A 21,406-nucleotide genomic window follows, 5' to 3' on the forward strand; every position below is an offset into this window, starting at 1 on the left:
TCCCTTGGTGCCCAACGAAACAAGAAAGGTTGTTAATCTCACTAGCTCTGCTAGTTACAAGTATTTAAATGCACAAGTGTATGGAAAATTTGATTGCATCAAGAAAGTAAAAAACAAGGAATTTTAAAAAAGAGCATGTGATCGGGGTTGAAGGAAATAGGAAGAATAATGGACCGAAATCCTTAGGTTCACTAGTGGTTTCTCACCAAAAGGGCGTGGTGAACAAATTACAGTTGTGTATCGATTAAATTATAGTTTTATAACTATGACTATCCATGCATAACTAGCATATGAGCATCAGACGCAAATATCTATCCAACTGCATCTATAACTAATACTCCACCCATGACTGCTTTCCATCATGCATATTAAAGTATTAAGTAAAAACAGAGTACTGCTTTAAGTATGATGACATGAATTCGATGATATATTGTCTTCACCCTGCGTTCAAAGGTCAATTACGTAATCATCTTTTTATCCCTGGTGGCAACAACACGATACAATATTTTTCCACTTTCTGTCACTGCGGTAAATTACTTGCAAGATTGAACCCAGCTATCATACACAACCCCCACTTTTGGGGATCAAATATCAAACTTTTTCAAACAAAGACAATTAGATCATATAGCATATATGAATAAGAGTTATGCAACAAAGAAACCAAATAGATCTCTAAAAGACTCATCGATAAATCTGACCATCAAGTGACAATTCATCACACTGCAACAAACGCACCAACATACTACATCAGATGGACCGCGGGCATGTAGGGCAGCTCATGTGATCATTGTATTGAGAAGCAATGGAGAGAAAACCATCTAGCTCCTGATATGGACCCATAGTCCAAAGGAAACTATTTACATGTGCTCATGGTGACTTTCAAGTTGATGAAGATAGCCACCATGATGATTTCCCCCTCCGACAGAGTACCGGGAAAGGGCTACCAATTGGATCGGATCGCCAAGGAACAGAGAGGTGCGGCGGCAGAAACATAATAACTCCTCGATGTTTAGGGTTTCTGGAACGAAAAAGAAATATGCGTCGAAAGGCGGTGGATAGGAGATTCAGGGGGGCCACGCGCCCCTGGCCGCATGGTGGGGCTGTGTGGAGGCTGTGGGGCCCCTCTGGTGGGTCTTAAGCCCTTTGGAAGCTTCCCGAGGAAAAATGATTCGTGCAATTTTGGGGGGTATTGGAGCTCTGTAAAATTGATTTTCCTATAAATTGAAAAATTGGGCACTGAGTTAATAGGTTAATCTAGAAAAATGATAAAAATTGATTTCAAAACTATGCCAAAATAATATAAACATAGTATGAAACAATCGAAATTTATAGATATGTTTGAAATGTATCAAGTGTCCAGAAGCCCGTTGCGCGATGAACTCCTCCATGCGGTGTGCGCGGTGATTGTTTGGAGTTTTGGTGCTCTTAGACATAACCACCTGCCAAACAGCACCATACAATTGAATGGATTTCTGGTGTTTTTGTTGGTGACTAGTAAAATACCATTCTATCTTAATAAAGGAGGAAATCTTTATTGAGTTGCCAAGCATGGCCTTACTAGATGGCTCTGGAATGTCATCCTGGCCCGAGAGGGCCCTTGCTCGCCTTATATACTCTGCTGAGCTAGGGGTTACATGGCCCGGATCGGAATAATTTTGGGTTTACGACCCTTGGTCGAACAAAACATGCACGGGTAGCTTTCTGCTTCCTTGTCTCCGAGGTTGGTGCGCTCGAATGGCCGACTCGACACCTTGGTAGATGACATGGTTGATCCAATGCCTGCCTACCTGGTATGCCCAGGTGTCATATCCTCATTATCGAACGGTGGAGTTGCGAGCGGAGCAAACCATGCCATGTGCAGGAGACCGGGAGTGACAAGACATGAAGGAGAAGATAAGGAGGACTTTTTTTTCAGGATGAGAAGCAAGGATTAGATGACCTCGACCTCACATAAGAAGACTATAGTGGCTTCCGATGGATCAACCGACGCTGCCTAGCACCAGTCATCCCGTAAAGGGCTCCTTGATTGAAATCATACAGTCCATGAAGTTCTATAGAAAATAATGATAAACAAGTTAATTTTAATTTATATTTGGAATGCTTCCAGTGAACTTTTATAATAGATTTGGGTAATTCGAAAAGAGAAAAAGACATTGAAAAAGATCATTCATCGGCTCCAATCAATGGAAGGCAAAAGGCGAACCAACTTGTGGTTGGATGGTTAGATGGACTGTGATATCCCAGCCCATCAGGGTTCAATCTTGGTGCTCGCATTTATCCTGGATTTATTTCAGAAATTCCGGTGACATGCGTTTAGTGGGAGGAGATGTTTCCATCAACTACAAGGCGTCTACGGTGACTTCGTAAAATCTCAATATGATATGTCGGCTCAGTCTCTCGGATGTGCTCATAAGGGTAGGATGTGCGTGTGTGCGTTCATAAGGGTGAGTGTATGCGCGTATATACGAGCGCTTGCGTCTGTGCTGTGTTAAAAAACTGGGAGGCAAAAGTATGTCTGACACACGCCATGACTTTACACCACAAAGAAGTATAAGTATATAGGTAGTTTAAAAAAGATTAACCAAAACAAGTATGAATTAAACCAAAAAAGGCAAGCAACATTTCGCTCCTGAACCAACAAATTAACCGAGATGCGCATGCTGTTTCGCCGACGTATATAATGTGGATGGATCAGTAGTTGACGGCGGAGCACTTGGATCGGACCTCGCCCTCGCTGCCGGTGAGGACCTGCACGTTGCCGAGCCAGTGCATGGACTCGGCGAACTGGCGCTTGAATTCCTCGGGCTCTCTGGCCATTTCCTGGACGAAGCTCCTGGTCCGGGAGTCATGGAGCATCTTCTGGTCCGTCTCCAGGAGTCCCATCCTGCGCTCCAGGTTCTTGTAGTACCCGTTATCGAACGCCGTGGGCGTGACGCCGTCGAGCTCCACTCTCTCGTGCTCCGCGTCGCCGCCGCGGCACTTGCGCCTCAGGAAGTCACCGTACTTGCCGTCCAGCGTCTCCGGTTTGCTCTTGCACAGACGCGGCTTCACGGCGGCACAGCTGGCCTTGCCGATGGTGTGCGCGCCGGAGAGGACGACGAGGTCGCGGACGTTTAGGCCCATGGACTCGAAGAAGGCGACGAGGTCTGTGACGCTCTCGCGGCCCATGGGCACGTACTTGTCGGCGGCCTCTTTGCGGGACTGGCGGCCGTCCTTCCGGCCGTAGACGAGAGGCCAGTAGCTCACTCCCACCTCCCTGCTGGCGTCGCGGGTGGCGGCGGTGAGGATGTCGGCGCAGGAGACGGTCTCGGGGCACTTGGCCTCCAGCTCCGTCTTGATGGCCTCGATGAGCTCGAAGCCCCGGAGCGTCTTGCTCGCCGCGGCGTACTTCTCGCTCCCCGGCGCATCTATCAGGATCGACGCGTCGCACCCCTGATTATCGATCAAATTAATCAGAACAGTGCAGATTGATGATCTGTGGAGAGAAATGAATCGTATGATAATTCTTGCATGCATTGCATACCCCGACGGCAAAGTCGTGGAAGAAGAGGCGGATGAGGCCCGCGGCGATGGTGTAGTCTGCGGCGAAGGCCTTCTTGACGGCCCTCTGGACGATGCCCTCCATGTCGGGGCACGACTCGCCGTAGTATCCGGCGACAAGGCCGTCCGCGGGCTTCCTGTAGGCCGGCGGCTGGTAGTCTTGCGGCTGGCTGTAGCCGTCCGCCATCGCCATGGGGGCGAGGATAAGCACTGAGACGGTGAGGAAGGAGAGAAGCGACAACGCCGTCCTCATCGCGCTCGTCGGAGAAATGAACTGTTGACAGATGGATTGACCTGAGGTTGGTTCTAGTGCTGGTTATATAGTTTTGCGCGGGAGCTGGTTTGATTCCTTTCGTCCTACACGCGAGCACGTTGCTTGAGACGACGTGAGGAGCAATACATGAAGGAGATTGTAAATGGGCTGCACGTAGGGAAAGGAGATGACAAATCAGGTCAGCGTGTGCTAATCATCAAATAATTGCACTCGTACATGTATATAATCAGCAAAGAGACCAGGTATAGTCCAATGTCTGAAATAAGTAAACAAATCAGGTCTAGTAGTTGTATAACAAAAGGTTCCCCGCAAAAAAAAAGTATAACAAAAGGGAAAGGGAATTGTGCCTGAGCTTCATGATGAAACAAAAGGGGATTATGCAAGCATGCGAAACAGAAGCAGTTACTGACGACTGAAATTTTTTCAGGCGCCCGATATTTAGCAAACATGCAAAAACATCGACATGACAGGCAAAAGTCAAAGTATTTGTATAGCCACAACAACATAGTTTCCAATTAGATCTTGCAAATATATATGCACAAAATAATGCAGCCTGCCTTTTAGTGTCGGTGTCACATGGAAAGATAAGTCGGTGTGGGAGAAAACTCCACTCTGTTTGATCGTTCAACAAACAAATCCAATTAAGCTATTCTAGGATTCAGGAGTACACGTCGTAAAACTCCAATACTGGGTTAAAGCTACAGTTTGGTATTCGGAGGAAATCTCTTCTGTGACAACGGATAATGCTCCAACGTATTCATACCCCAAGAAAAAAATTGGGGAAATTTTCTCACAAGGCTAGCTCTGAATTGCCGCAAGACTTGCTGCTAGCAAATCGTTCCATGCATCGGTTGGTCCTGGTAAACACCAATGCATGCAATCGTCGTGCTTCTTTCCTCCGGTTGTCGCCGGATGAGCATCAGCTCTGAATTCACTCATGTGAGTGACGTTCAAAACTCTCAAGGTAGTAGACAGCTCCAGAGCCTTCATCAAGTGCTGGTTTACCAAGCGTGCTTCTATGTTTGTGCCGTTGTTGTCCAAGGAGAAAAATTCTTTGACCTAGACCAGTTTTGCTCAACATATTAATCTCAAAACTCCAGGCTCCAAACAATCACCAACCTTCTACAGCCCAATATTTGGTATTTAGACCAAAGGGAAAAAATATATATTGCAGCAACACTGAAATATAAACACATTCAGTAACTTTCAAGAGATTGATTTCATGTTCAGCAGGAAAGTGTTATTCCAGCAGAGGTAAATAAATATACGAAGATCAGATTGTCTGCCAGATACTGCATATTTTCTGGGGGGGGTAATAACCGTGCATTTGCAAATGCTATGCTATATTGGAATCCATGCAAGGCATTGATGATCACAGAGGAGATATGTTGACAAGTGCAACTCTTTTTTATGTCATACGGATGTTTGTTCTCTTTAGTCAAGCCGTTTGCGCTTCAGACTTGAAGTGCTTGTTTTTTCTGTTAGGGGAAAAAATTACAAAGCAGGTTTTTTTCTGTTAAAACTTGAAAGTGATTGATAAGCGATTGGAGTACTTCATGGAAAGGTGCAATGTCAGGCAACCAGAGGAATCAAATTCATGTTTCTTTATTTTGAGGTGAAACAGACAGCACTCTTGTTCAGATACACAAATCACATGTGTGTGATAGCTTATGGCCTTACAACTACTTTAAAAACCTAACATATAGACATGCATATGCTTTTGGCAAACAAGACTATGGTGCAGTCCTAGTATCCCCTTGTTAGAACATCTGTTTCACTCCATATTACAACTGTGAGTTCTGATTTAAACAACTTCTGTCATTTATCACATTAAGACTACCTACCAACAATTGAACATACTAAAAAGAGTATAACAATAATACGTATGATTTTGAAAGAAAAAAGGAGAAGAAAATGGAAGCATGCAGCAGAAGATGAAAAAGCGCAATCCAAATATCAACATACTGTTGTTTCGATACCTCTTCAGAGGACAAGGGTTGGTCATGTTGACAAGATCCACCTTCATTCCAATCACCACCTTCAAAATGTCTAGGAGATTGAGTGCTGAAGAATTTCAATCCATTGGGTCTCATTGCTTTGTTCACAAATGTTATCTGATGAAAAAAATTATTCATAGTGTTAGAGTGAAAGTTGAATATCATGATGATATTAAACAGCAAAGCAGATATTTTTCTTCTTTGCTAGGGCATATTTAGACAAGTCATTTAGACATAATGTAGTGTGAAAATATTCAAGTCAAAATCAACCCAATTTTTTTCTTGAGAAAACACAAAAAGCTTTGCGTCTCTTATAGACTATTTCAATGAGTGAAATGATCAAGAATGGCCCACCGCTTCGCTGGTCTAACCGCCGGTTTAATGCGTAAAAAATCACATTTAATTGATTCTCAAGTCAGTTTGGAGGAAGCTTTGACTTCATATATACTTGGGAAACACATCATAGCAGTTATACATGGTGACTTGGTCATAAAAGGAATGCAGCCCAGCAGGTACTGGGCATCCCATGCCTGCGCGAATGGTGGCGAGAGGTCCTAAGTTTGATCCCTTACCTGCTGCTCATATACGATGATCTTTTGTTGAACCGGTATGGGCCCTAGCCCATCTAGATCTGGCTCTTGGGCCCAAGCCCATGAGAGGGGGTGACCTAGAAGAGGAGCCAAGCCGCCACACAAGTGAAACACTCGCGCGAGCCACCAGACAGCTGCTCGATCCAGTCTGGGGGTACCTCTCCCTCGAATCAACATGGTATCAGACCAGGCTATGGAGGCGGCGGCGGCGGCGTAGTTGCTCGCTGGCGAGGTGGCGGGGTCCGGCGGGGCCAGGCGCGACAGAGACGGCTGCGTGCGGGGCTGTGTGCGCGCGCGCGAGGCGGCTGTGCTGTGACGCGGAGGTGTGGGGCCGGCAGGAGAAGAGGCGGAGGAGGATAAAGGAGAGGCAGCGCCTGAGGGTGCGGGAGGAGGAGGAGCTGCTCCCACAGGAGCAGGACAGGCAGGAGGCCCAGGTGGCCAGGTGGAGGAGGACGCTAGGAGGAGAGGCGGCTGGCGGGGGTGATCCTGCGCAGGCTGCTAGAGTGCTCAATCTGAAACAGGAAGAGCTTGGGCTGGACTGCTGGAGTGTCCTGCTGCTACTGCTCCTACTCTCCAAGAGTTGTTGACTCTGCAGCTTGCTCGTGAGGGGCTGTGAGCTGCTGCTGTGTGCTTTACTAAGGGTTTTTTTTCTGTGGACTTGCTGCTGTGTGCTTGGTGCTGTGGTGGTGGTGGTGCTGTTTGGGAAAGAAGACTTGCTGAGGCTAAGTTCTGCTGCTGCTGTTGAGAGCTGCTACAGCTAAAGTGTGCTGTCCTGAGGGTTGCTGCTGCTGATTATCCCGCCAAACGATGGCTGAACCAAATGCTCTTGCCGAGGCTTTCGAGAAGCTCACTAAGATCCTCGTCGAGTCCAACTTTGGGGCCATCGTTGTTATGGCGCTGCTAGAAGGAAGGCGTGAGAGGGCCAGCCGGGGGCCTTTTGCCCACGGCCGGGCAAGAGGGAAGGGATTTCCTTCTTAATTCTTGCTTGATTAGATTGATACATCTCCTCTCTTTATATAGAGAGGTTTACTTGACTCCCAAGCAAGGCTTACTTGACCCCTAAGCAAGCGACCCTTATCTCTAATTAACCCTAAGACTAATGGGCTATACCGCCAGCCCAGGCCCATTACATACTCTAACACTACACCCCACCTGGACATACAACTTGTCCTCGAGCTGCAGCCTAACCAACTTATAACCATGACTCGACGCAACACAAACCTAACACCTAAAAACAAGCCTTTTACATCTCGGCTTGTTTTATGACTCTCAACCTGAAATGGACTGGGACGCTTTATTTTGGAACCCCTCAACAAAAAGTGGACACCATCCGCACGTTGGACGTGCACGTGTATAGCCACCTGGATCCCATGGACACCACCTGGACCAAAGGAGTGCATGTGTATGGCCACCTGGAAGTGGTCGCAAGAGCGACCAGCAAAGGCGCCCTCGCGGCGGCCGGCGGCGGAAAGCAGTGGTGCACCGCTGTGCACTCCTATCGGTGACACCCTGCCTTCTCCCCGCCGGACGACTATTGGTCTGCACCGCACAGGGAAGAGTGGAGGTCTTGCGATGGAGAATGACGAGAAGGGGTGCCCCCCCCAACCGCCGATGTCGCAGACTTTGAGGTCGCTACCCGCGGGGAAAACAGCATGTCCGCCGCCCATGGGGGAAACCGCATGCCCAAGATCCCCGACACAGTGGACGAGATCGAGGTCCTTTGCACAGCGAAGGGCAACTTGGAGGAGCGACAGCTGCAGACCACGCATCTCCCGCACACGCCGACGCGCTAGGAGGCCGCGCGCAGCAGCCTGCAGCCTCACCGCCGCCAACACGTGGCGGGTAGCAATCCAAGACGGAAGCGCTGACGGCGACGGCGGGGACTTGATCTGCTGGATGTGGACGCCCTGGGATGGCGGCGGCGCTGATGGGAACGAGGTCATCGCACTCCCGTCGTAGGGCATCCCATACTGGGCGGCGGAGCTGACCGGCAGTGGATGCTGCAGCCGCAGCGGTAGCTGCGGCGGAGCGCCGGGTGCGGCGGAGGCCGCCAGAAGCGGCGGCTGCCACTGCAGCCAGGGCTGGGCGGTGGTGGCGATGGATGGCAGCTGCAGCGGCCCGGTGAGCGCGGCGAAGGCTGGTGCAGCCCGGGGGCGGCGATTGGCGGCGCAGCCTGGTGCGGCCCGTAGGACCCGGCCAAGAACAAACGGATCTCCTGGACCGCCTGGGTTAGGTCCCGCAGCACCCCGGACACCTCCTCCCAGGTGAGGACGGCGGGGGCGGGCGCGACGGAGGATCCCGGTGCGAGCAGGAGCGGGGCGACGGTCGTGGTGGTCGCCGGAGGCAACAAGGTGACCGGCAGCGGGAGAGACGGGTTTGGCGGCGGTGAAGACATGATCGAACCGAAGCTAGCTGATACCAAATTGTTATGGCGCTGCTAGAAGGAGGGCGCGAGAGGGCCGGCCGGGGGCCTTTTGCCCACGGCCGGGCAAGAGGAAAGGGATTTCCTTCTTAATTCTTGCTTGATTAGATTGATACATCTCCTCTCTTTATATAGAGACGTTTACTTGACTCCCAAGCAAGGCTTACTTGACCCCTAAGCAAGCGACCCTTATCTCTAATTAACCCTAAGACTAACGGGCTATACCGCCAGCCCAGGCCCATTACGTACTCTAACAATCGTTCCTAGACAGGAAGTGGCTCAAAAGTTCGAAATGTCGCCCCTGGACATGAAGCTAGAGGAGGCCACTAATTATTTGAGCTGGTCCAGGAGGGCTTTGTGGGCTGTGGAGCAGAAGGAGCTTGATGGACATTTGTTGGGCACCGTTGTAGAACCAGGGGACAAGAGTAGTGCAGAGGGCAAGAGGTGGAAAGTCATCCACTCTGTACTTATGGTGTGGTTGTTGAACTCCGTGGTGCCCTCCATTGGACGCTCTGTGGAGGGGCTATCCACTCCTGCTGAGATATGGAAGATTCTATCCACCCAGTACTCTGGCAAGGGCAATGCCATGCTCATTGTTCAGATTGAGGACAAGATTAGGTTGTTGCGCCAAGATGATGGCATGTCAGTGATGACATACGTGGCAGAACTGCAGGCGTTGTGGGCTGACCAGGATAATTGTGATCCCCTGGAACTCTATGACGCGGCTTCAATCGAGTCAGGGACAAGTGGATGGCACGCAGGCGTGTGGTGAAATTTTTGGCTGGCCTCTAAGGTTGCTTTGATGCCAGGAAGGCTTCCCTGTTGCGCCAACCTAGTCTGACTACCATTCCCGAGGTTGTTGCAGCGATGACTCAAGAGGAGGTGCGCCTATCTCTTGAGCATGCAGACATGAAGGTTGTGCCAACTTCGACCTTTGCAGTCACTAAGCGCATGGAGTGGGGAGATCCCACCAAATGTCATATCTGTGGGGAGGTAGGTCACTGGAAGAGAGAATGTCCAACTCGTGGCAGAGGCAGGGGATATAACAGAGGGGGAACAGGCAGAGGCAGAAGTGCTAGAGGCAGAGGTGGATACTCAGAGGCCTCATGGGGTCAGGCTGCTAGAGGCAGAGGTGGCTACTCAGGACACTCGGGGGGGGGTCAGAGGGCTCACATGGCCGTTGCAGGAGAGACTGGTACGTCCAAAGGCAAAGATGTAGATGATGTTGTCTATGGAGATTTTGCTCACTGAGCCTCCACTGATGAAGGTAATCCGGAAAGAGCATCTCTTGCTACTAATGAGAGTGCTCCAGAGTGGCTTCTTGACTCTGGAGCATCTAAGCATGTTGCTAGTAAATCATGTGTGTTCGAGTCTTACAATAAGCATCCTCCCTCTCACACAGGCACCATACAAACGGCTGATGGCATAAAACAGCCTGTCATAGGGGTTGGTACAGTAAAGTGCGCTCCAACCATTTCCCTATCGTCAGTTTTACATGTGCCAGCCTTTCCTGTCAATTTGGTCACTTTCAGTGCTCTCATTGATCAAATAGAATGTCGTGTGATCCTTGACAAGTTCGGTTGCTTGATTCAGGAGCGACAGACGAGCCAGGCGGTTGGGACTGGCACCAGGCGTAGGGGGCTCTGGTACATGGACCAGGAGGTGCAGCCGGACTTGGTGTGTGCTGTGACCATGGAGGACAAGGAGAAGCAGGCGATGATCCATCACTGTAGGATGGGGCATGTATCTTTTGATAAGATGAGTAGAATATTTCCGGATGTTATGTGTGGCATAGGCAAGGGCAAGCTGACGTGTGATGCTTGCGAATATGCAAAACACACATGAGCCTCATATGTGAGTAAGGGGCTCAGGAGCATATCTCCTTTTATGCTTATTCATTCGGATGTATGGACTAGCCCCCCTAGTGTCAATGAATGGGAAGAAGTATTTTGCTACCTTTATTGACTGCTATTCTCGCATGACTTGGATTTACTTGATGCGTCACAAGGATGAGGTGTTTAGCTGTTTTCAGAACTTCCATGCTCTTGTAGAGAACCAGTTTCAGGTGCAGGTCAAGGTGCTCCGGACTGACAATGGCACGGAGTATGTGAACAACAGTTTTGGGGCTTTCATGGCTGACCAAGGGATTCTACATCAAACTTCATGTTCGGACACCCCCCCCCCCTCAGAATGGAGTGGCCGAAAGGAAGAATCGTCATATTCTTGAGGTTGCTTAGTCGTTGATGTTTACCATGAATGTGCCTAAGTTCTTGTGGGATGATGCAGTTATGACAGCCACATACTTGATCAACCGGACACCTTCCAGGATACTAGGCATGAAATCTCCGTCTGAGTTGCTCATTGGAGATAATAAGTTTGTTGTTCCCCCAAAGTTGTTTGGCAGTATCTGCTTTGTTCGTGATCACCGACCTTCTGTTGGAAAGCTTGATCCTCGGGCAGTGAAGTGTGTCTTTCTGGGATACTCGTCTAGTCAGCAAGGGTATAAATGTTGGTGCCGCTCTGAAAAACGCAGGTTTGTAAGTATGGATGTTACCTTCAGGGAGTCTGAGCCATTCTATGGTGAGCCGACTGATCTCAGTCTACTGTTTGCAGAGCTTGACCACCTACACCCTGTGCGTGATGGTCAAGAGGGGGAGAAGGCTGTGTCTCATACTCATGGTGATTCTGTGGACATTAACACTGATAATGATGTGCGGGCTTAGGTTCAACCAATAGTGGGTACAATTCCGTTTAGTACCCTCACCGATGATGATGTGCAGGCTCATGTCGAGCCAAGTGTCGATACACTTAAGATTGGTGCTCTCCATGTTCCTGTTCAGGATCGATGGCAGACGAATACCTTGGTGTACTCTCGACGGCAACCACAAGTGCAGGGGGAGTAGCAAGGCAGGGAGGCAAGAGTGCAGGGGGAGCAGCAAGGCAGTGAGGCAAGAGTGCAGGGGGAGCAGCAAGGCAGTGAGGCAAGCTGTTGTAACACGGTAGAGCAGCCCATTGCGTTGCGAAAACCTACACGTGAAGCGGCAAGGAAGGGTGAGGTAGCAAGGAAGGCTCTGCCAAAGGATGATGCTTGTGATGACCTTGATATTGGCAATTTTGTGTCTTACAAGGCTTTGTCACCTTCATACAAGGCGTTTGTTGCCTCTCTACAAACTGTGTCTATCCCTAAGGATTGGAAGGCTGTGAAGCAAGATACAAAGTGGCGTGAATCGATGATAGAGGAGTTAGAAGCACTGAAAAAAACAAGACATGGGTGCTAACCACATTGCCGGCAGAAAAGAAAGCAGTGAGTTGAAAGTGGATTTTTACCATGAAGCAGAATCCTGAGGGCAAGGTGGAACGATACAAGGCTAGATTGGTCGCCAGAGGATATAGTCAAACTTATGGAATTGACTATGATGAGACATTTGCTCCAGTTGCAAAGATGAACACAGTAAGGGTATTGGTCTCGTGTGCTGTAAACTTTGGGTGGAAATTGCACCAGTTAGATGTCAAGAATGCCTTCTTACATGGTGACTTGAAAGAAAGGTGTACATGGAGATACCACCAGGTTTTGGCACAGAACAGACTACGGGGAAGGTATGCAGGCTGAAGAAATCCTTGTATGGTCTGAAGCAATCGCCAAGGGCATGGTTTGATAGGTTCAGACGGGCTGTTTGGAATATGGGGTATGGCCAATGTAATGGTGATCACACGGTGTTCTATAGACACACTGATAAGAAGATCAACATTCTTGCAGTGTATGTTGATGATATCATCATCACTGGAGATGATGAGGAGGAAATAAAGAGAGTGAAGGGGTGTCTGAGCAAGAGGTAAAAGACTTGGGCAATCTAAAGTACTTCCTTGGCATAGAAGTGGCTCGGACAAAGAAGGGAATATCTTTGTGCCAACGAAAATACACCTTGGATCTCTTGGCTGACATGGGCATGATGGGATGTCGTGCAGCCCCTACTCCGATTGAACAAATCATCAAGTAACAGCACAATCAGGTGAGCTAGTGAATAAGGAAGATTATCAAAAGCTGGTTGGGAGGTTATTATACTTGTGTCATACCAGGCCTGACATTACGTATGCCGTGGGGGTGGTGAGCAGATACATGCATGAACCAAGGAGTGGGCATCTTGACATTGTTCACAGAATCCTGAGATATTTGAAGGGTACTCCGGGTAAAGGGTTGTGGTTTGCAAAGAGTGGACATCTTGAGGTGGATGGCTATAGTGACTCTGATTGGGCTAGCTGTCAAGATGATACTGTGTGTTTGTGGGAGGAAATTTGGTGTCATGGAGAAGCAAGAAACAGACTGTTGTGTCTGATCAACAGCAGAAGCTGAGTATAGAGCATTATCTCAAGGGATGTGTGATATGCTCTGGGTGAAGCACCTACTGTGCAAGTTGAAGCTTTTGAGGAAGGGACCCTTGAGGGTGTGGTGTGACAATCAGTCAGCTATAGCCATTGCTAATAACCCAGTTCAACATGATAGGACGAAGCATGTGGAAATTGATCGCTTCTTCATTAAAGAGAAACTTGATGTTGGGATCATCAGCCTTACTCATGTCAGCTCTGGCAGCAGTTTGCAGATTGCTTAACAAAGGGACTGGGTACAAAGGACTGTAACTTGGCGTGTGACAAGATGGGCATGATAGATATCTACCACCCATCTTGAGGGGGAGTGTTGAACCGGTATGGGCCCTAGCCCATCTAGATCTGGCTCTTGGGCCCAACCCCATGAGAGGGGGTGACCTAGAAGAGGAGCCCCCCCTTGTCCCAGTCCCGTGCAGGCCCGTATGGTGGCTGTTTGGAGCACCAGACACTCGCACGAGCTTGCACGGGCTGTTTGGAGTATGGACTGCAAACACTCGCACGAGCCACCAGACAGCTGCTCGATCCAGTCTGGAGGTACCTCTCCCTCGAATCAACATCTTTTCATGGTTGTTATCGGCAAAATGTTCTTTTAAGGTTTAAGCGAACCCGAACAGATGAGGGCCTAACTTCCGGTATATCCGGTTGGACAGACAGTCTGATTCAACATTATCAGACAAGGAACAGTAAACAGGAATTTTCAGAAAACTCAAGAGACAACCACAAGCGTACCATGTGTTTAAGAGTCAAATCCAGTCCTTCAGGTGGCAGTAAAGGAGGTATAATCGGCTTCCCTTTCTCAAAGAAGAGCATCGGTGACTGTATTGGATCAAACTTTGAAGAGGACCACCACCTGTATAAAGCAGAGGGGGATGAGCCCAGTAATACGAAATACGAATGCACACAAAAAACAAGTTTCAGGAAATAGCTTGGTTATCTTGCCCTTTATATGTGCTAGAGTGGTCATAGATTCGTCTAGCTCAGCACATAAAAATAGTTAGCAAAAGAAGCCAGGAAATATGGCATATCTAATAACAATAATCAGATAACACCGCATATCCTTTTCCATCATTACCATCAATAGGTTAATCAAAATACTTCAATAGCACCAATCAGATAATGAAAGCAATCTATCAAAACAATCATTTCTTTCTGATGTTATGTGCCTTGGTAAACAACACATATTGTGAATGATACCTTCTAGACATCTCGTTGAGTGCACTGAGGCCGAGGAAGAGGCACATTACAAAATAACAATAAATGGAAGAGAAACAACACAGTATTGAGCTATTAACTGATTACTCAGAGGGTTTAAATATTAGGATTCAGGATCACCAATTATTAATGGGGAGCTAACATTGGACAACTGATCAACTGTTCATTTAAAGCTTATATGCCTTAAGAATTGTGATGTCACGTACCAATGTCCTGTATTGAAAATAAGAATATCATGGAAGCTTGGTGCCTCTGCCCATGTTTGGTCGGCAATATCAACATCAATCCTGTGGCCTTGCTTGTATCCAAGAGATTCTAGGGGACCTCCGTTTGGACTGGCTGACCAGCTACAGAACCAACAATATAGTTTTGATCAATGATAACCAAATAGATGAGTTACAGCATCATCCATGAAAAGATCTATGAGTCACCCTCTAATACACAGAAAAAGGTTAGGGAAACAGTAGACTGTCTAAAATATTAGGCAAACAAAACAATTTAAAGAAAAATGGTGAACCGGCGAGAAAAGACTATTAATAGCAACCTTAATTTTTCTCAAAATCAAGTACCAAGAATGGTTTACTGGAAGCATTGCAATACTACCAAATTAGAACTAGAGTCCAAAACTGAAAGCAACGACCCACATTGTGGATATATAATTCTTAGACAACTCATAACAATAGAAGTTACATCCATCTCCAAAGAACTAAATTTTGGTACTAATACAAATGGCACTCGTTACCTGCCATAGCGTACCAAAAGATTAGTTCGGTGGTATGCGAGGGTGAGGTTGTAGCGTAGGAATGTGAAACCTCGGTCTGCCCCTGCTGGACGCCACTTGTGAACCTCTCCGTTCACTCCCCTGAGCATGCAGACCAATGAGACAAACATGTTTCGATTCAAAGAATCACCCACAAATCCTACAACAAAGCATTGAACATACATCAACGTGTGGTAGCATATTCAAGGGGTCACTGAAATGACTGAATACACTACACGTAGACAAACAGATAAATCTGAACCAAGAAGCTGTATCACTTAAGGTATGCATTGACCCAATTTCCTCTTATACAATTTATGATCATTATGCAGCAAGAATCATAATAACTGACCATGCCCCAACATGACCACACTACAAGATGACATTCGCACAGCTACATATGTAAATTTCAACACATTCAACAGTACAGGAAACCAATCACATATCTATCCGCATACCATACTACTACCTTGCTTAGTAGACCAAGCAAGGCATAGAGACGTTTCTTGAATGCCGATCTATGACAATGGGTAGTAAGCACCGCAAGTATTACCACGTTCTATACAGAGGATTTTTTTCAAAGACGCCAAAAACTCCAACTCTACAAGGAGGCTACACCAAAAAGGCTTCACTCTGCAGACGGAGTCACATCTCAACTCTCAAGCACTAGCTACCAAACACAGCGAAATGGGTGAGTACGAACCAATGTTGGTGTTCCTGTGACGCTCTAAGAACCGGAGCGGGTCGAGTCTGGGGAGTAGCTCGCACCCGGCGGGCTTCCATCGCCAGCGGAGGAGGGCGTGGCCGTTGCGCTTGCCATTAGCGATGCAGTTCCACCCCTTGAAGATCTCCTTGCACGTGTGGTCGTACCGGAGGTGGGACTCAGCGGAGGAGTCGGGCACCCATCCGCCGGCAGCGTAGTCGCAGGTCTGTTGGGACCTGAGAGCTGCGTCGCGGAGCGCGGGGATGGAGCGAGATGGGAAGATCAGGATTAGGGTCAGTAGAATAAGGGGGAGGAGCAACACGAGAGGGAGGAAGACTTTGCGCCGCCGCAGGCCGGCGGCCGGGCTCCTCGCCGGCGGCATGGGAGACCCGGCGAAGCGAACGGGATCGAGTTTTGCTTGGGCTTAAAAGAACAGTGGGCCTGAAGAAACTAGTCTCAGCCGAGTTTTTGGAGTCGGCTAGGCGTCACTTTGGCCCGAGACATAGTAAGGCACAATAGCATAACTGGGCTGAGCCTTTCCCAGAATATAGAACATAGAAAACCCTATTTGTCCCCCTAAAAAAACCTATTTGACCGAAATCATTAACTGAGGAGTACTCCTTGTAAAGATCACTCTCATCTTCTGCACCACTTGTCACAACCTGAAAGTGTTTATCCTTTTTCTGTAGATTCGTTTATTCAAAACGTTTTACCTCCTAAACCGTGAGACCAAATTTTGAACCGTTTTCACCATTGAATTTCTCACGGCGAGATGTTCAAAACTAGATCCCATGTTGATAAAGAATTTACTTTTTACAAAAAAAAATGGCCGAAAAAAACCAAACCGCGAGCATGGTTTTTTTTCGTTTTCGAAAGAGGCACAAGTGTGTCTCTCTCGGAAGCACAAGCGTGCGTATTGTGGAAGAAAAACCATGCCTCTCGCGGAATGAAAAAAAACAGAAAATAAGTTTTTTTTTCGTTTCCGAGAGTCACGCCCGTGTCTCTCACGGAAGCAAAGTCGTACCTCTCGTAAAAGAAAAAAGAAATAGAAAAGGCGTTTTCTTTTCGTTCCCGAGAGGCACGGCCGTGCCTCTCGAGAAAGCACAACTGTGCCTCTCGCGGAAGCAAAACTATGCCTCTCGCGAAAGGAAAAAACATAAAATGCGTTTTTTCGGTTTCCGAGAGGCACGCGCCTCTCGCGAAAGCATAACTGTGCCTCTCGCGGAAGCAAAAATATGCCTCTCACGGAAGAAAAAAAACAGAAAACCTGTGTTTTTCGTTTCCGAGAGGCATGACCGTGCCTCTCGCGGAAGCAAAACCGTGCCTCTCACTGAAGCAAAAAGAAAAAAGAAAACACGTTTTTTCTGTTTTCGAGAGGCACGGTTGTGCCTCTCGTGAAAGCACAACCGTGCCTCTTGCATAAGCAAACCCGTGCCTCTTGTGGAAAGAAAAAAACAGAAATATGTTTTTTTTTCGTTTCCGAGAGGCACGGCCGTGCATCTCGCGAAAGCACAACTGTGCCTCTCACGGAAGTAGAACCGTGCCTCTCATGGAAGGAGAAAAATAGAAAACATGTTTTTTGTTTCCAAGATGCACAACCGTGCCTCTCGCGAAAGTAAAACCTTGCCTCTCGTGGAAGCAAACCGTGCCTTTCGCGGAAAAAAATGTGTTTTTTGGTCCAAAAGCTAAGGAAGGCCGATGGAAAACCAAAAAGGAAAAAAAAAGAAAAAAAAAGCCAAAAGCGTGTGCGAAATAAAAACAAAATCTGAGGGAGCACAAAGAGCACAACACGTGGTGACGGCTGAGAGCGCGCCAAGATGCGAGCTCTCAGCCCACCCGCAAGTGATCGTTGTGAGGCTCCCGAAGAAGCGCTCGCCAACTAGTTGCTCCCCTATTTGACGCTCTCTGCGTCAAATTATTGGGCGCACGCATAGGCAAACTTCCCAGCGCAAGAAATTTGCCAGCCCACATTACCACAGCGAGCCAGACGATTTTAGAAACCTTCGAGAAGGTCCAACCGGTTTTTGTTCTTTTACAGGTTTTCCATTTTCTTCTTTTTCCTTTTTATTTTTTATTTTTGTTTTTACGTTTTCCCTTTTGTGTTTCTTATTTTTATTTTCGTTTTTTTGTTTTTCCTTTTTTTGTTTTTCCCTTTTTCGTTTCTTCTTTTTATTTTTCAAAAAGGCATAGTGTTTCAATAAAATGTTCATGCTTTTAAAAAATTGTTATCAAAAAGTGTTTGTGTTTTAAATTATGTTCGTAAATCCAAAAGGTGTTCCAATTTTTCAAAATTTGTTCAGGAATTTCAAAAAACGTTTATGTTTTTCAAAAATTGTCTAGAATATCAAAAAGGGTCCACTTAAGTTGTACACTTTTCCATCATTCTCCTTGATCAAGGCAACAACATGGCAGACTCGTAGTGCCCTTCTGTCGACCCCCCTCCCATCCCTTATGGAGGTAAGGTTGTTGTTTTCTCATGATTCTGGGGCCTCTGTGTTGAAGTAGTCAACCAGGCAGATGTGATATTGTACGGTAATGACCGCTAATACGAGCGGGCGGTGTCGTACCCCACACCGTCTTCTCTTTCCGATGGCTCCACGTTGATGGTTTTCTTTCCAGTTGATTAGTGTTAATTAGCATGATTTCACCCAAATACAGGTGTTTTCCAAGCAACAGATGAAATCTCCCACTTCTTTGAGATACTGGTGAAATTAGGCAAAATGTCGCATGAAAGCGGTAAAGTATGAAATATCATACAATTAAGGTATGAAAACACAAGGTAAAAAGTGACGCAAAATGCACCCACCATGCCCGAGCACCTCCGTCGTCCACCTCAAGTTTGGTCGCCCATTTGGCATTCATTAAGCTAGGTTTGTACTTCATCCATCCCATACTACATTCATTTGAGGTTCAAGTAATATGGAGTAGTACTTAAAATTGACTTTGAAAGGCATATGACAAAGTCAAATGGTCGTTTCTTCAATGGGCCCTGAGAATGAAGGGCTTGATGGGGAACGTTGCATGAAAATCAAAAAATTTCCTATGAAAAACCAAGATCTATCTATGAGAAGCATAGCAATGAGAGAGAAGAGTGTGTCTACATACCCTCTTAGACTGTTAAGCGAAAGCGCATATAACGTGGTTGATGTAGTCGTACTCTTCGTGATCTGATCATGATCCAACTAATCTAGTGTTGAATGGACGACACCTCCGAGTTTACACTACAAGAAATATGTCAACTAGTGACCTTCTGTTAGTGACCCTGGAAGAATTGGTCATAGATCTATGACCATTTCAGATCAATTGGTCAAAAACTGTTCGGGGGGCTCCAAACCCTAAACCATTGCGACCATTTTGGTCAGAAAGGTCATAATTTCCTTACACGAAATGGTCACAAAGCAAACAGTGCTAGTCTGCTGCCTTATTTCTAGTTGTTAATGACCAATATAGATGGTCATAGCCTTATAGATTATGGTGGGTTGTGATGACTAGGCGCCATCTCATCAGTTTTGCCTATGTGTCATGTCCATGTGGCAGTTTTTGCCCTAGGTTGTGAAGCAGCCTATATTTCTGTTATTCCAAAAATTCCCAAAAAATTCTCATAAATGTTTTGGATCATATCTTCGTCAAATATGTCAAAAACATTCCTTGCCTAGTTCAAAAATAATTCAAAAATATTCATTTTCCTATTCTGTTCAGAAGAGCACTTTGTGAAGGAAGTACCACTTTGGCATGTCCAAATGGTATCCATTTTCTACAGTGGTTTCCTATGCCCAAATAACCATCCTCCACAAAATGCCAGCTCAATCCATTCATTATTTTGAGCCCAGCTTCAACATTCGTATTTATGTCCAGTATGGTACTTTGTAAAGCAAGTACCACCTAGGCTCCTCCTTTTGAGGTGAAATTTTGTGAAGACGGTCTTCTTAGTAACTGATCATCCTCAGCCAAAACTCACGCCCATTAGCCATGTGCATTTCCCGTACCGCAAATCAAACACTTGGCTGCTTATTCATGTTTGAGCATCGATCGGTCTCCTCGTGAGAATCTTATGTTGTGATTTTCTTCCTAGCACCTACCTGGGGAGTGTCCAACCCACTAGACATGCCTAGGCCGCCCAGAACACATGGCAACGCCACGGTCACGTGGTGACCACGCGGCGGGCATGCGAGCTTACGCGCTCTAGGGTTGGGGCCCTCGGCCACCGTCCAAACCTCGATGTCTCTCCATCAAACCATGTATTTCTGATTAAACAGATACTTATTTACCTAGAAATGATTTTCGAAAACAATAAAGAGCAAACTATGAGGCAGCTGTAGTTCAAATTTGATCCGCTTCCACCTGAATCGGCGGGAATTTGTCTGTTTCACGAGAGGTGGATAAAAACTTTTTTCACCCAACCATTTTATCAATTGTGCATTATATATGGCCTAGTATTTTATAAAATTGATTTGGTCCATTTTTGCAACAATTATTTGGTAGTTCCTTCACAAAAAAACCTCCTAATGAAAAATGAATTTTCCATGCAAAGAAAATGAAAACTTCCTTAGGCAACATTGTTTGGAATTCCAAGATGTGCCCTTGTGCACAATATGAGATCATTTTAATAAACTATGCCATGAATGTGGCCATAAGATTGATCATTTGGCTTGAAAGCCATGAATCTTCACACATGATAGCTCATTTCCGAGAACACTTTTTTAAAATAATTACCATATTACAAGTTTATTATTTTTCCTGGAAACTTGGTCACATACAATGACACAATGCGAAGGTTTTCTAATATTTTGATTTTTTTTGAATTTTTTATGCCCGTTTCAAAATGCGGTCAAAACGGCGGGCTTGATCGTTCCTAGCTAGTGGTTGAGTCTTGGAATTTTTTTGGTGTTTCTATGATTAAATAGATACTTATTTACCTAGAAATGATTTTTGGAAAAAATAAAGAGGAAACTATGAGGCAGCTCCAGTTCAAATTTGACTCGCTTTCAACTGAATCGGCGGGAATTTGTCTTTTTCACCAGAGGTGGATCAAAACTTTTGACACCCTACCATTTGGTCAATTGTGAATCAAATATGGCCTAGTATTTTAGAAAAATGATTTGGTCCAATTTTGCAACAAATATATGGTAGGTCCTTCACAAAAAGAACTCAATTCGGGCACTCGGAAAATGGAAAATGAATTTTCCATGCAAAGAAAATGAAAACTCCCTTAGGCAACATTGTTTAGAATTCCAAGATGCACCCTTGTGCACAATATGAGATCATTTGAACAAACTATGCCATGAATGTGGCCATAAGATTGATCATTTGGCTTGAAAACCCTGAATCTTCACGTGTGATAGCTCATTTCTGAGAACACTTTTTTAAAATAATTGCCGTATTACAAGTTTATTATTTTTTCAGGAAACTTGGTCACATATAATGACACAATGCGAAGGTTTCCCAATTTTTGATTTTTTGAATTTTTTATGCCCGTTTCAAAATGCGGTCAAAACGGCGGGCATGACCGTTCCTAGCTAGTGGTT

The 21,406-nt window shown here is 46.4% G+C and overlaps 1 protein-coding gene across 4 annotated transcripts; it reads right to left on the reverse strand.

Annotated features, from left to right (window-relative positions):
• Positions 1-2,532: 2,532 nt before the first annotated feature.
• On the reverse strand, positions 2,533-16,354 carry LOC123044739 (protein trichome birefringence-like 13). Of its 4 annotated transcripts, XR_006420284.1 has the most exons (7): positions 15,882-16,354; positions 15,161-15,338; positions 14,625-14,765; positions 13,936-14,056; positions 5,794-5,928; positions 3,524-3,961; positions 3,192-3,432 (listed from the first exon to the last, which is right to left on the reverse strand). XR_006420284.1 is itself a non-coding variant. In XM_044467580.1 (6 exons), exons 1-6 carry the CDS (start codon positions 16,261-16,263, stop codon positions 4,613-4,615), a joined length of 1,218 nt encoding a protein of 405 aa, XP_044323515.1. In that variant the 5' UTR covers positions 16,264-16,352; the 3' UTR covers positions 4,320-4,612. The 4 variants fall into 4 exon arrangements, 3 of the variants coding, with proteins under 3 accessions (XP_044323516.1, XP_044323515.1, XP_044323517.1); XM_044467580.1 differs by lacking the exons at positions 3,192-3,432; positions 3,524-3,961 and adding an exon at positions 4,320-4,873 and having other exon boundaries at positions 15,882-16,352; XM_044467582.1 differs by lacking the exons at positions 3,192-3,432; positions 3,524-3,961 and adding an exon at positions 4,700-4,936 and having other exon boundaries at positions 15,882-16,353.
• Between the last annotated feature and the right edge of the window lie 5,052 nt (positions 16,355-21,406).

The sequence above is a fragment of the Triticum aestivum genome, chromosome 2B (assembly GCF_018294505.1).
Source record: "Triticum aestivum cultivar Chinese Spring chromosome 2B, IWGSC CS RefSeq v2.1, whole genome shotgun sequence".
NCBI lineage: Eukaryota > Viridiplantae > Streptophyta > Magnoliopsida > Poales > Poaceae > Triticum > Triticum aestivum.

Excerpts from the sequence above, each read along its gene's own strand:
- LOC123044739 (XM_044467580.1), bottom strand. The coding sequence starts at position 16,263 with ATGCCGCCGGCGAGGAGCCCGGCCGCCGGCCTGCGGCGGCGCAAAGTC. Across the intron at positions 15,339-15,881 it reads TCACAGGAACACCAACATTG|GATTTGTGGGTGATTCTTTG; the intron begins GTTCGTACTCAC and ends GCTTTGTTGTAG. Across the intron at positions 14,057-14,624 it reads ATTTTCAATACAGGACATTG|GTGGTGGTCCTCTTCAAAGT; the intron begins GTACGTGACATC and ends TGCTTTATACAG.